Raw genomic sequence first — 14433 nt, 5'->3', positions numbered from 1 at the left:
CACTAGACGCGTGGAATGGCAGCTTGCGGATGAGCAGCTCTGTGCTCTTCTGGTAGCGCCTGATTTCTCGCAGGGCGACGGTGCCCGGCCTGTAGCGGTGGGGCTTCTTGACGCCGCCGGTGGCGGGCGCGCTCTTCCTCGCCGCCTTGGTGGCGAGCTGTTTGCGCGGCGCCTTTCCGCCGGTGGACTTGCGGGCCGTTTGCTTTGTCCGGGCCATGGCTACTGCGGATGCGGATGCGGCGTGGAGGATATGCGTGCGCGACGGCGTCCGGTGCTGCCTTGACAACGGGCCCGCGCGCCCCGGGTGCTGCGCTTATATGCCCTCGGTGCGCGGTGGTGGGGGGAGGGGAGGGCGGGCCGCGGGGCCCCAGAGTCTATATAGGGGGGCGGCGCGCGCGCTGGGCGCCACAACCGTAGCCGACTCGCTAGCGCCGGGTGAGGAGCTTGCCTTGCTTTCTGTTTTTTATATTATTGTGGTTGAGACGCTTGAAGAAGAAGAATGACAGGCCGCGGCAAGGGAGGAAAGGGGCTCGGCAAGGGTGGCGCCAAGCGGCACCGCAAGGTGTTGCGCGACAACATCCAGGGCATCACGAAGCCCGCGATCCGCCGCCTGGCGCGCAGGGGCGGCGTGAAGCGCATCTCTGGTCTGATCTACGAGGAGACGCGCGGAGTGCTGAAGGTGTTCCTGGAGAACGTGATCCGCGACGCGGTGACGTACACTGAGCACGCCAAGCGCAAGACTGTGACGGCCATGGACGTGGTGTACGCCCTGAAGAGGCAGGGGCGCACCCTGTACGGTTTCGGCGGTTAGGCGGTGTGAGACCGAAGGAAGGAAAGAGAGATAGATTGAAAAACGGCCCTTTTCAGGGCCACCACAGTGTTCGGAAGTTGAAAAGTGCGAAAGAGTCTGTGTTGCTGGTTTTTCTTTTCCTTTTTAGTCTACTTGGCCTTTTAGTTTTGTTTGGAGTTTTTTTTGACGTGGTGTGCGGTGCGGTTGGGAGGGAAGGAAGCGTGCCCTTGCGTTGTGTGAGCTCCTTCCTTCCTTCCTTCCTTCCCCTCCCTCTTTGCTTGTATGCTTCTTGTCGGTGGATGGGCTGTGTGTTGCGGCGCGGCTGAGCGCCGAGGGGTTATTTTTGAGGTGTGTTGTTGTGCGCCACGTGTGCTGGTTAATGGTCGCGAGACTGTGCGTGCGTGGAGTTGAGTGGAGGAGGTGGCCAAGTACGTGTGTACAAGATGGCGGCGCCTGTGTGTGTAAGAAGGAAAAAAAAACCGTACACAGAGAGAGAGAGAGAGAGAGAGAGAGAGAGAGAGAGAGAGAGAAAAGTGGTGCGACGAACGACTGGAATTCTGCTTTGGACGTAGGTTTGTGTGGTGGCCCTGAAAAGGGCCGATTGTGTTTTGTTTTTTGAGCCGAGGCGGCAAATGGCGCGCTGCGTGCCAAGGGAGCACGCGGCGGTTGCCGATTGCGCTGTCTCTCTTTTAGGCCTTCTTCTCGGTCTTCTTTGGCAGCAGGACGGCCTGGATGTTGGGCAGGACACCTCCCTGTGCGATGGTGACGCCCGACAAGAGCTTGTTGAGCTCCTCGTCGTTGCGTATGGCGAGCTGCAGGTGGCGCGGGATGATGCGCGTCTTCTTGTTGTCGCGGGCCGCGTTTCCGGCCAGCTCGAGCACCTCAGCCGCGAGGTACTCCATGACGGCGGCGAGGTAGACGGGCGCCCCGGCGCCGACGCGCTCGGCGTAGTTTCCCTTGCGCAGGAGGCGGTGGATTCTGCCGACCGGGAACTGGAGCCCAGCCCTGCTTGAGCGGGACTTTGACTTGCCCTTGACTTTGCCTCCCTTTCCGCGTCCGGACATGGCGATGGGCTAGTTTGGAAAGAAGCGAGAAAGAAAAAGCACAACGCCCCAAACGGTGCGAGCCGCAGCGAGTCGAGCAGCGGAGTGCGTGCCGGCGCCGGCGGGGTGGGGGTCCTTTATGGGCTCGGGTGCGGCGGCCGGTTGCGCGCGCGCCCCATTGGTCGGCGGCCGCAGCAGGGCGAGCTGGTAAAGGTGCGGCGGCGGCGTGCGGCGGGTGCCACTGTGTGGGGAGACGCTGACTGGAGCGGAGCGCCTGACTGACTGACTGACTGCGCGTGCCTGCCTGCCTGCCTGCCTGCCTGCCTGCCTGCCTGTTTGTTCGTGATGCCGCCCAAGACTAGCGGGAAAGCCGCCAAGAAGGCTGGCAAGGCGCAGAAGAACATTTCGAAGGGCGACAAGAAGAAGAAGCGCAAGAGGAAGGAGAGCTATGCCATCTACATCTACAAGGTGCTGAAGCAGGTGCACCCTGACACGGGCATCTCTTCGAAGGCGATGAGCATCATGAACAGCTTCGTGAACGACATTTTCGAGCGCATTGCGGCCGAGGCTTCTCGCCTGGCGCACTACAACAAGCGCTCGACCATCACGTCCCGCGAGATCCAGACCGCTGTGCGGCTCTTGCTGCCTGGCGAGCTGGCCAAGCACGCGGTGAGCGAGGGCACGAAGGCGGTGACCAAGTACACGAGCTCCAAGTAAGGAGGTGGCTCTTGGAAATAGGAGGCTCGTCCGCGGCGCGGCGAAGAAAAGAAAAAACGGCCCTTTTCAGGGCCACCAAAATGCCTTTGCGGGAAGGGCGGAATTGTTGTTGTTGTTGTTGTTGTTGTTGTGAGCGGGTGGACGGGCGGCACAGCTGTAGCTGTAGCTTGTGGTGTGGTGTGGTGCGGCGCCGGCGCCTTTGGTTTTGGTGTGACGTTGGGATACGCACTTTAGGCCACAGCCGGGTCGTGGGCGTGGGTGTTTCGAGACGTGTTGGTGTTAGGGGGGCGGATCGCTGGAGTTGGCTTGTTTGATATATATATTTTTTTTTTTTTTTTTGTCCCCTTTGTATGGTATGGCCGGAGGTGTGGAACGGAAAGCAAACCGCGATTGTCGGATGTCACACCGTTGGTGGCGAGGGTGAGAAACACGTTGCCGCCTACAGCTGCTTCTACGCCGAGCGGGTGGGTTAAGTTAGTAGTTGGTTGGTTGGGCGACGTAAAAGTGGAGCGTGGAGGTGTGTGTGAACGTGAGGAGACACGCATTGCATTGTATTTGTACGCGCGAGGTGAGTTAGGAGACCACGCGCCACGACGTACGGTGCCCTCTTTCGACCTGACGTCTGACGTCTGGAGGCGGTGTCGTCATTCTGGATGTACGTGTATTTTCCGCTCAGTTGAGTGAGGTGACGCGAGACGACGGCGTCGGTGGTGTTTTTGTTTTGTTGTTGGCGCCCCGGGGATGAAGAGGGGCACCCGACGGTAACGAGAGGTTGCACTTTGTGATCGGTCGAATGTCCGGGGAGCGAGGAATAGGGTGGGGGGTTGAAAAGAAACGCCAGTGTAGGGCAACGGGACGGTGAACGTTCCCGTGGTGTCGGAGGTGTGCAGTGGGGGGGAGGAAAAAAAAAAAGCGCGTAACGGCGCGGCTGCCGTGGTGGAAACGTTCTCTCCAACTGTGGTGGTGTCCCCTGTGTGTTTTGTTGTTCTCTATATCGTGTGTCCCCTCGCACAAGACGCTCTCTGGGCGGGTTTGATTCATTCATTTTTGCATAGTCACGTAGCGTAGAATGGAATGCGCAAGAGTTGAGTGAGACTGGCGACGGTATATGGTCTGAGCAGCGTCAGCTGCACTGCACTCCCCGGAAAAGAATCTTGGATGCCGTGCTAACTGAAATTTGGTGGACGGGGTTCTCAAGGCTGTTTTGCTATTTTCTTGTTTGTTTGTCTCTAGTTAAGATGGTGAAATGACGTCGAAGAAGCAGTATTGCAAATACTGTTATGGAAATGCCCTAGTTTGATGAAAGGAAATGTGTGTTGAATATACAGGATGGTAAAGACCAAGTGCGTTGAAAGAAACGTTGTGAAGGAACGAACGTTCCCTGAATTGGTTTCTTTTTGTTCCCGAGTTGTGTACAATGGACGACGGTTGTGCCATATCGCAGCATTGCATCATCCCCAGGTTTGATTTCAATTGAGCGATAAAAAAAGGAAAAAGAGAAGAACAAGAACACTATCGAAATGGTCTATGGTGTGTGACCCACAATTGTTGTCTTTAAATCACTTACCCAACCATGTCGTAAAAATATTTTTTTTTTTTTTTTTTTTTTTTTTTTTTTTTTTTTACAGTGGCTGCCGAATGACCTAGATGTAACAGAGAGAGAGAGAAACACATGGCGTGTCAGATGTTTGTTTTCTTTTCCCCCCCCCCCCCCCCCCTCTCGTCAAGTGGCAAATGCGAACACCGTCAGCTGTAATTGACGATCGACACTAGTATGGCGCGAAAAGGGGGTGCGACCTGTGCAGTTGTGGGTGAAACTTTGGGTGATGGGCTGTCATGCGGCATCGCGTGCGTTCATTACCCCTCGGCGGCGGCGGCGGCGGCGGCGGCGGCGCCGCAGCTCCGTCCAGCTCGCGCTCTCGGAAACAACCCTCTCGTAATGCCGCGTCTCCTCCGTCACTGCAATTTTCAAAGGGAAACCTGTGTGGCCGGTGGGGGTGTGTCAACCGTTGGCCCTCAAGCTCCGCCGACAAAAAGTGTTGAGTGTATCCAGTGTGAGAGAGGTTGACGCTTTTCGTGGTGTGTGTGTGTGTGTGTGTGTGTGTGTGTGTGGCAATGTTTTGAAAAGTTTGCAACGTACGTTAAGAAGTGTTGACGCTGAAACTTGCGGGCTGTGTGGCCCTGGTGGTTGGCTGGCTGGAGACGCGGGCGTGTCCAGTCGGTCGGTTGTTGTGGCTGAAAGGTACGTATACGGTTCCGCCGTCCCGTCGGAACTGCGTCTGTCTGGAAGGTATGACGTGACGTGCAGTTTTTATTAGGTCAGCCCTTGTTGTGTATTGTTCCATTTGTTGCTCACTCGTCACCCGTATTTGGTGTGGCGATGTATGTGGACGTACTGCTGGATCAGTGTCAGGGTTTCCGTGGGAGGTGTTGGTTGGGTTGGATTTGCCTGACACGGCTGAGTCCGCAATTGGCCTGCCGTTCGTTGATGCGATATGTGGGTTCTGAGGAAGAATGTGTACGAGATAGTTGCCCCTGCCCTGCCCTTTCTTTCGCGTTCGTGTGTGCCCCCCTTGTTGTGTAGTGTGGGTTGAACATGGTTCTTTACCGAGTGGGGGGGAATGGGATGGACGGATCCGTTGCTGTTGCTGTCACCGTCAAGACAACGCACGCACGCACGCACGCACCCCTGTCCTACGAGAAGGTGTGTCAACCGGGGTTTCGGTAGTCGTGTGTGTAGGGGACGGGGAGAAGCAAAGTGGAGAGTGCGGCACGGGCAGAGAGTGGAATTGGGGCGCGTTGATGTTGGGAAACATGCCCCAAGGGTTGCGGGATGATGTGGCGGTGAGAGCGGGGGGCGGGGGAGAAAAGAAAAGCGAAAAAGAACTAAGGAAGAGGAGGAGGCGTGCGTGTGCGCAGTGGCGGGGCCCCAAAGACCTGTCGTGTGGTGTCGGCCGAACGCGAGCGCGAACGCGAACGCGAACGCGTGTGCGGGGCAGCGTCGGCACGGAGAAGCGAGGAGGAGAGAGAGAGAGAGAGCTGGTCTGATGGGTATTTTTTACCCCCTGTACTCGAAGGACCGGATCTGTCCTTGATCCCTGCCTTCTGTCTGATTATGTTGGGTAACAAAATGATGGGATGATAGGGTCTCTTGGGTGTGTGTAGATGTTTGTTTGTTTGAGTGAGTGTTATGGTGTTTGTATTTTATTTTTGTTTATCATGGTATGTTGTAGTTTGTGGTGTTTTGTCGTGATGGGAAATGTCGTTCTTGGGTCGGGTGGATTTTGGTCCCAGATTTCTGATGAGTGGGTGGTTCGAATCCGTGGTTTGGTGGAAAAAAAACAAAAAAAAAAAAAAAAAAAAACTTTATGGATTTTTCTTTGGATGATTTCCGGGATTTTGATTGAGTATGTTATGGTTTGTGTATATGTCTCGGTTTGTCTGGTACCGGCCGGCATCAGCAGTAATTCTGAAGTATTTGTTCTGCACCCTTTTTTACTCTTGTTATGTTTGGTGTCTGCGGCCATTGACGAGATTTTTCAGAGCCGTAAGTGATGGCTGGTTCCTATGACGGTTTTGAAGATTTTCTTTTTGGCGCGCATATTTATTCTGTTTCCTTTGATGATTGGGTACAGTCTGAATATTGCTGCTGCAGCCTTGTTACAAACGTGTGTAACATGGTCTCTAAATGTCAACCTCTTGTCCAGCTTGATGCCTAGATACTTTATTGTGCCTGACCATGGAAGATTGTTATTTCTGAGGCGTATATGCAGGTTAGGAGGTATTCTTTTTGAATGTGAATCGTATTGTATTGCTTGGGTTTTCTCCGCGTTTATTGTTTTTTTGGTTAGCCCATTTCTGGATGGATTGTAGGTGTTGCTCTATTTTTGTGACTCTATATTGCAGGTTAGAACTGCTGCGGTAGACTGCAGTGTCGTCTGCAAATAGTGACAAGTGTCCTCCCAGCTGTTTGTTTGTGTATATTGAGTAGAGAATGGGCCCCAGCACTGAGCCTTGCGGGACTCCAGCCTCTATGGATCTAGTGTTACTTGCCGCTCCTGGTACATGGACATAGAATGCTCTGTTGCGGAGAAAAGAAGCAATAATGTGGATGGGGCAGTTGTACTGGTGGAGCTTGTAGATAAGGCGTTATCCGAATGCTTTTCCAATGTCAAGCAGGACTGCTCCAGTACTGTGTCTAATGTTTCTGGCCTGACATATGTGCTCGACTAGTCTGGTCACCTGGTGGGTGGTGCTGTGTTCTTCGCGGAATCGGAATTGTTGTGGGATGATTATGTTGTTATCCTTTAAGAATTGAATTTCTTCAGTTCAGTTTGAATGAGCTTTCCGAGAACCTTTCCAAGGAAGTTGGCCTATAGTTTTGCGGAAATAATAAGTCCTTGTTTGGCTTTGGTAATGTGATGACTCGGGCCTGTTTCCAAGTAGTTTAGTCTGAAGCAAGCATTATATATTGATGTTAGATAGATAATTGATAGTTGCTGGAGGTAGGTGATGTAGTAGTTGCGGTTTGATGGAATCTGGGCCTGATGCCTTCTTAGGATGTGTGTATGTTTGTGATGTGATAAGATACGGGGTTTCTGCGTTTATTGGATTGTGAAAGATGTTCTGATCGGGGCACTTAGGATGCGGTTTTACCCTTCTGAGTACCATTTCCTGGTGGTCATCAGTTTCGTCATCTACCGCTTCTGGTGCTTGGAATTGCCTTTCTAGTGAATCCGCCAGTGCTTCAGCTCGGTCTGTGGGGTCGTTCCTTCCCCATGTAGATGTAGATGTTTCGTGTCTAGTTTACGAGTTTTAAGAAATTTCCAGAATTTTTCCTGGTCCCTTCCTGCTTCTCGTAACGTTTCCTCCCACGCCTCGCTACGGTGGTTTTCGGAGCTCTCTTTTTGATCCTCCCGGCCAATTGCTCTGATTTTCGTCGGTCGGCTGGGTCCCTGTAGTTTTGCCATCTCTTTCTGGCGCGCGCGGGCTGCGGTTGGCGCCTTTGGTGGCAACGGCCGGGGCAAGCAGCGGTGTGTGGTGTGGTGCGGGGCGGGCAGGGGCAGTGGTGGTTGACGGATGGCCTGGGGGCCGAAAAACGGGCCGGCCGGCGGACGGATGTTGAGAGAGGCGGCGCGCACGCGTCTCGCGCGGACACAGGCGCCACAGCGTTGATGATTGGAAGGAGGTGCGGTGCGGGGATGGGCCCAGGAAAAAAGACGGTCGTGGCCCCTGTCTTGGGTGCGTGTCGACGTCAGCACCGTCGGTGTGGTGTGGTGTGGTGTGGTGTGGTGTGGTGTGGTGTGGTGTGGTGTGGTGTGGTGTGGGCAGGGAGGGGGGAAAAGCGGGCTGCGGGCTGCGGGCTGCGGGCTGCGGGCTGCGGAGGGAATGGTGGTGGGGAGTAGGCACACATGTGGGCGGGCGCAAAATCGGCCGGTGCCCGTAAACCGCGGCGGGATATTGGGTGGAAAAGAGGGAAATTGTAGAAAGGAAAACAAGCGGAGGGGGCGAATGTGGTGGGGTGGGGGGACGGGCGGGGGCGAGGCGACAGCTTGCTTTTTCTTTTTCATTTTATTTTATTTTGTTGTAGTGTTTTTGTTTTTTTTTGTTTTTTTGCGTGTGTGTGGCCTTGGAGAGGCTGGTCTTGTCTGGCTTACGCTTTGGGTGCGTGTGTTGGTACTTTTTCGTTTTTTCTTGTTCTGCAGAGCAGGGGCGGGGCGGTGGGAACGGCTGGCTGGCTGTGCCCAGAGGAGGAGGAGACGCTGGCGGCGGGCCCGGCTCCTGGGGCTGCTGTTGCATGCGCTGTGCAAAGAAAGGAAGAGTGGGTTTGTTTGGCTGGTGAAGTGCATTATTTAAGTGTGGGCTTGCCGGCCTGGCTCCGATGCGCAGGTAGATAGATGCCGGCGGCGACCGCAGGCAGGCGCGTTGTGTGTACAGAGGGACGAGCCATGTGTTTTGCAAGCAGGACGTGGCGTGCCGAGTGGAGAGGAGGCGGCGGCTCGGCTCGGTTCGGCCCGGTCCGGCGGTGCCGCGCTGTTGTCGCGGACGTGAGCGCCCCCTGGCGGGCGGGTGGTTGGCGGCGGCGTGGTGGACGCGTGTGGCAGTTGTGTGCACGGGTTGCTTGGGCGAGTGAGCAGTGGCTGGCGGTGTTGGCGCGTCGTCGGGGAGGTATGTGTTGCGGCCGCGTCTGCTGCGCGCTGCGTCGTTGTGTCGACTGTGTGTGGGCGTGGGCACGTGTGCTCTGGCGAGGGCGTCGTAAAAAAGTGGGTCGCGGTGTGCGTGCGTAGCCCGTGATGATGTATTGTGCGTCGCGTCGTTGTGTGCGAAACGGATGCCGAGAGGTGTGTGGTGAGTGCGAAGCGCGAATGTGCGGCGTTTGGCGGTTTCGGTGTGTTTTCTGTTTTTGCGGCGTGAGAGTGGGGCTGGCTGGCTGGCTGGCTGGCTGGCTGTTTGTTGTTGGTGTTGCCTTGTGTGTGTAGGTTGATGGCGCGACGCGGAGGGGACGCCGTTTGCTGCGTGCCTTGCCTCGCGTGTGTTGGCGCGCCGTGCATGTGTTTGGGTCGTGGGGGCGGTGTTTTTGTTTGTATTTGGATTTTCATTTTTTGGCGTGTTGTGTCGTGTATGGCAAGGGCGAGAGGAGTAGTGCGGTAGTGTCGTTGCGGCACGGGCGTCTGGTGGGGCTGTGCGTCGTGGCGGGGAAGGTGTGTAGGTTGCGGCGATGCGGCGAGCCCAGCCCGTCGTTTGACGGTGTGCCGGGTGAGTTGCGCTGCGAATCGAGTGTGGCGGGAAGGGAGCTGCGTGGCGCCTGCGTCCGTTGGCAGCAGGGGCTGTGCCTTTTGAGAGTTTGTTTGATTTCGGGACGACGACGACGACGACGACTGGTTGGTTGGTGGGTGGGGTGGCGTGCACGTTTGTCGTACTGGGCGAGTCGATTGCCTGCCGGCTGGCGAAAGGTGCGCCGCCGCCCGTCTCTCGCGCTCTGTGTTGTTTTTTTTTTTTTTCTGTGTGTGTCGGCTGCGTTTTTGTTTGCGGTGCGCGCGAAGACGGTGGTGCCGAAAGTGTGCCGGCGTGGCGTTGCGACCGCGACGAGCCGCGGGCGCGCCATTTGGCTGGTGTTGCGTGAAGAGCGGCTGTGTACGGGTAGTGGCTGTAGCCGTACGTGTACGTGCACGTGCATCCGGCCCGGCCGCCAGCCCAGCCCAGCCCAGCCCAGCCCAGCCCAGCCGAGTCGGGTGAGCGGAGGCCGACACGTGGTGGTGCTGTGCTCTCTCGGCTCGGGGGGGTTTGTGTGTGTGTGTGTGTGTGTGCGTGCGTGCGTGTGTGTCTCGTTCGCTCTCCGGAATCTGCTCGTTCTGCTGATCCCCGCCTGTCGGCGTCGTTTATTTTTACTTATTTATTTTTTACCTGTTGTTTGTTTTTCGACGTCGTCTTGCAGTTTTGTCCTTTGCGGCGTGCCGACGACCCGCCGCGCGACCTTATGAAACCCCAAAGCGTGGCGTGGCGTGGCGTGGCGTGGCCGAGCCGCAGCAGCTAAGGGGGTGCGGCCGCCTCGACGCCTTAACCTCCTAAACTTCTTTAAGCCGTTAACGCAGCCACCTAAACTAACGTAACCTAACGTAAGCCCTTAGGCCAACCCCCAAGTCGCCTTAACCTAACGTACGTGACCGCAACCTTAGCTTAACGCCTACGTTAAGACGTGACGTCACGTCAACGCTTAACCTAACCCTGACGCCTTCTTAGCCTAACCTGACGTAACCTAAGGTAAGGTAACCGTTGAAAGAAAGAAACCACCTTTGTTTTGACGTTGAGGCGTGTAAGGTCGGCTGTGAGGGCAGATTCGGTGTGTCTGTAGTTGGGGCTGGCTGGTAATTTATTTTGTTTGTTTGTTTATCGTTGTCTTGTTTTCGCCTGTGGCGGGGGGGTTGGCGCTCCGTCGGCCGGTGCCATGTTGCGCAGGCGGCGATCGTAAAAAAGTAGAAAAAAAAAAAGAAAAAAGAAAAAAAAAATGTGTTGGAAGGGCTGTGGGTGTTGGCGGGCGAGGCGAGAGGAGGAGGACGGCCCGCGGCCGTGGCCCGACGGCTGCGGGCCGATCGGGAAAACGGCGGAAGGCGATGGGGCGGCGGAGGTGCGTTTGTGCACGGCCGTCATCGCCGCACGACTCGGCTCGTGTGGCTGTGGCGCCGGCCGCGGTGGCCGGGCTGCCGCGGCGACGGTGTGGGAGTTTTGACGAAGGTTTGGCCATTGTGGCGGGTCGTCGGCTGGGGCTGTGGGGGCGGCATTTGGGCGGGGGCGGCGATTCTCGGCGGGCCGACCCAGGCTGTGGCGCGCGGTGGCTGCAGTTTGGCCGTGGTTTGCGGCGCCGCCGCGGCGACTGGTTGGCGACCGTGGTGTCGGTGTGTGTAGCCCCATCCTCGGTGGTTTGAATGGCGCGGGTGGTTGCGGCGCAGGTTGGGGGCTGCTCCGCGCAGGCTGTCGGACGTTGGGCGGTAGCAAGCGCGGGAGGCGCGGCGCGGCGGCGCGGCGGCGCGCCGAGTGGCGGCCGCTCTCTCGGCCGTCCGCGCCCGCCCGCGACACTGGCTGGGCCAGGCGCGTGCGCGGCTAAGGCAAACACGTGGCTAGTTACCGTGGCTGCCCAGTGCTCCTCGATTTCGCCGACCGCGCGCGCGGAAACGAAGACAAGGGAACACAAAGGCAGAGTTCCCGCCAACGCTCTACCCAGCCCCGGAAGAAGCGGAACAACAGGAGAGGAGGCCGCCGAGGCAGGGCAACGACCGCAAAAGCGCGCCAAATTCCAGACAACGCGGCGCCACAAAATGGAGTCCCCGCTACACACGCATCGGTGAGCAATGGCGGACGGACTCCACCTACCGCAGCCCAGCCGGCAGCTGGCCCAACTGCAGGACAGGGCTCCGTAGCCCCGCCCACAGCGCTGCCGCGCAGGCAGGTAGCCCCGACCGCTGCACCCCCGCAGCGCCTGGCTTACCAACCCGCAGCGACCCAGCGTGCAGCGGACCAATCAGCGCGAGCCGTCCCGGCTCCACCGGCACGCGCAGCGCACCAACCAGCGGCAGCCGCTCCTAACCTGGGGAGCCCCAAGGACTTCCCGGAGCCAAGATGGCGGCGCCCCACAGCGCCCCGCCATACTGTCGGAGCCCGACAAGATGGCGGACAAGTGGAGAGCAACGCGACGGACGCGCGCCATGTTGTCGGCGGAAACGCGGACAATCACGACCGCGTAGAACGAATGCTCAGCTGCATGGAGACGATGATGCAGCAGATGTCTGAGCTCCTGGCCGTGGTGCAGAAAGTTGCATCCGCCATTCAACCATGCAGCCATCATGCCTGAAGCTCTAAGGGGTATAAAAGCCTGCGTCTTCAACGCCGAGGGGCTCCTTAAGCAAGCAGGCGAATTCAGGCAACTTATTCGTGACGAGAATATCGACATATGTCTCGTCACCGAAACGTGGCTTAAGCCTGGCGTCCGAGTAGGCGTAGCAAATTACGAATGCTACAGGGACGACAGGCCAACACATGGAGGCGGCACTGCAGTATATGTTCGGAGGACACTACGGCACCACCGCGTCCAAAAACCAGAAATGGCGACGACAGAAGCAACTGCCGTATCAGTGGAAACGGCACACGGCACTATAACGTTCGTCGCTGTCTACAGACCGCCCAGAGGAGCGCTCCTACCGGGAGATTACAACAAGTTGCTGGCTCTCCCCGGAAAAATCATACTGGGGGGAGACTTCAACGCAAAGCACGCGGTCTGGAACAGCAGGACGACCAACACAAGCGGGCGGCGCCTGCTCCGTGTCGCAGAACGCCACGAAGCTGTCGTCATCGGTCCCCACGAGCCGACAATATATCCACGAAACCGGGGCCACCCGGATATCCTGGATATAATGATCGTCAAGGGCGCCCGCCTTCACGTCACGGCCGGCACGCGGCCAAAGATGTCCTCAGACCACGTACCGGTCATATTTGACCTCGACGCCGACGCTCTCCCAAGACAGCGTAGAGGTCTCGACGTACGCAGCATCAGCTGGGACGAGTTCCGAAACTCCGTCACCGATTCCCTTGAGGCCACACCGGACGCGGCGGAACACGGGGCAGACGCAGCACTACAGCACATCCGACAGTCGATCGTTGACGCCGTGGCTGCGGCCACGCCTGTCAGAGACGACGCCAACATTGACTGCCGGCCTCATCCTCTGCCACGACAAATCCGTGAGGATATCGTGGAGAAGAACCGCCTACAGCGGGAGTGGCAGAGGACCAGGAATCCAGCCACCAAGAGAGAACTAAACAGACTGTGCCGTCATATCAAGGCTGATGTAGACGCACATCGAAATCAGGAGTGGGCGCGCAAGATGGGACAACTACACATTGAAGACGGCTCGGCCTGGAGAGCCGTAAAAGGTTACCTGCGCCGCATTCAAAAGATTCCGCCGCTGCAAGTGGGAGCCGAATTCGTGAGCGAGCCGAACGCGAAGGCTGAAGCCCTAGCGGACGCGTTCGCCGCGAATTTCACGCCAGTCAACGACCCGATAGACGCCGCCCACATCCAGTTAGTAGATGAACGCCTCACCGTCTTCCTTGATGCTGAATACGACGAGGTAGAAGACGCCATCGAGCCGATCTCACCGGAAGAAGTCAAACTGCAACTTCGCCACCTAAACTGTAAAAAAGCAGGCGGACCAGACGACGTAACGAACGTTATGCTGAAGCAGCTACCGGACATGGCAGCAGACGTCCTCGCGTCAGTCTTCAACCAGGTGCTGCTCAGCAAACATTTCCCATCATGCTGGAAGCATGCCGAAATAGTAGCCCTCCCCAAACCTGGGAAGGACATCAGAAGGGCAAAAAACTATAGGCCAATCAGCCTGCTTCCGGCATTATCGAAAATATTCGAACGCCTGTATCTGGTCCGCCTGCGGGCGCTCATCGAGGCAGAACAACTCCTGCCAAATGAACAGTTTGGCTTCAGGAGTCAACACGCCACGACGCACCAGCTGCTGCGCCTAACAGAGGAGGCGTTCGGTGCCATCGACCGACGCGAGTATTTCGGCGCTCTCCTGCTCGACGTGTCGCGTGCCTTCGACTCCGTGTGGCATCGGGGCCTCCTGTTCAAGCTATTTGACCTGGGCGTCCCGGTGTCGCACGTGAAGCTCTTACAGAGCTACCTCGAGGGCAGAACGTTCCACGTCAGGGCGGACAGTGGAATCTCCACGGAGCGTCGAATACTCGCGGGTGTACCTCAAGGCTCGGTCGTTGGGCCGACGCTATACTCGCTGTACACGGCCGATCCACCGCGCACAGATCACGTCAACCTGGCGCTGTATGCGGACGACACAGCCGTTTACAGCCGCAGCAGATGCGTCGAGGCGTTGCAGCGGAAACTCCAGACGGCCACCGACGCCCTCACTGACTGGGCGAAAAAATGGCGCCTAGCCTACAATGGGGAAAAGTCGCAGGCTATAATTATTGCGACGAGGCACTTCAGGGACGACGCACCTACAGTCTCGGTCCGAGGCGTCCCGGTCCCTTGGAGCGGAACCGCAAAATACCTGGGCGTCACATTGGACCGTCACCTCACCTGGAGGCCACACGTGGAGAGCATCAGGGGCAAAGCACTAGGTAGACTAAGACTCCTCTACCCACTGCTAAACCCCACTACGACACTGCCTACACACGTCGGCCTCACACTATATAAGTCCGTAATTCGACCTCTCCTCGAATACGCGGCGGTAGTGTGGGGCAACACGGCGCAAACAAACCTGGAGCGGCTGCAAAAACTGCAGAACAGGGCGATCAGGTTAGCTCTACACCTCCCACGGGACTTCCCCACGGAGGACACACACGTGGTAGCTGACATCGTAC

General features: G+C 57.4%; 1 protein-coding gene across 1 annotated transcript; it reads left to right on the top strand.

The window, feature by feature from the left end:
- Positions 1 to 11423: 11423 nt before the first annotated feature.
- LOC126334250 (uncharacterized) lies at positions 11424 to 11896 on the top strand (the record flags this gene model as incomplete). The annotated part of the gene is made up of 1 exon (XM_049996813.1): positions 11424 to 11896. A coding segment is annotated over one exon (473 nt), but the record flags the coding sequence as incomplete, so codon positions are not given.
- Between the last annotated feature and the right edge of the window lie 2537 nt (positions 11897 to 14433).

Source organism: Schistocerca gregaria, unplaced genomic scaffold, assembly GCF_023897955.1.
Source record: "Schistocerca gregaria isolate iqSchGreg1 unplaced genomic scaffold, iqSchGreg1.2 ptg001719l, whole genome shotgun sequence".
In the NCBI taxonomy this organism is placed as follows: domain Eukaryota; kingdom Metazoa; phylum Arthropoda; class Insecta; order Orthoptera; family Acrididae; genus Schistocerca; species Schistocerca gregaria.
The sequence above is the reverse complement of the archived record's forward strand: the minus strand, read 5'-3'. Positions and strand labels throughout refer to the sequence as shown.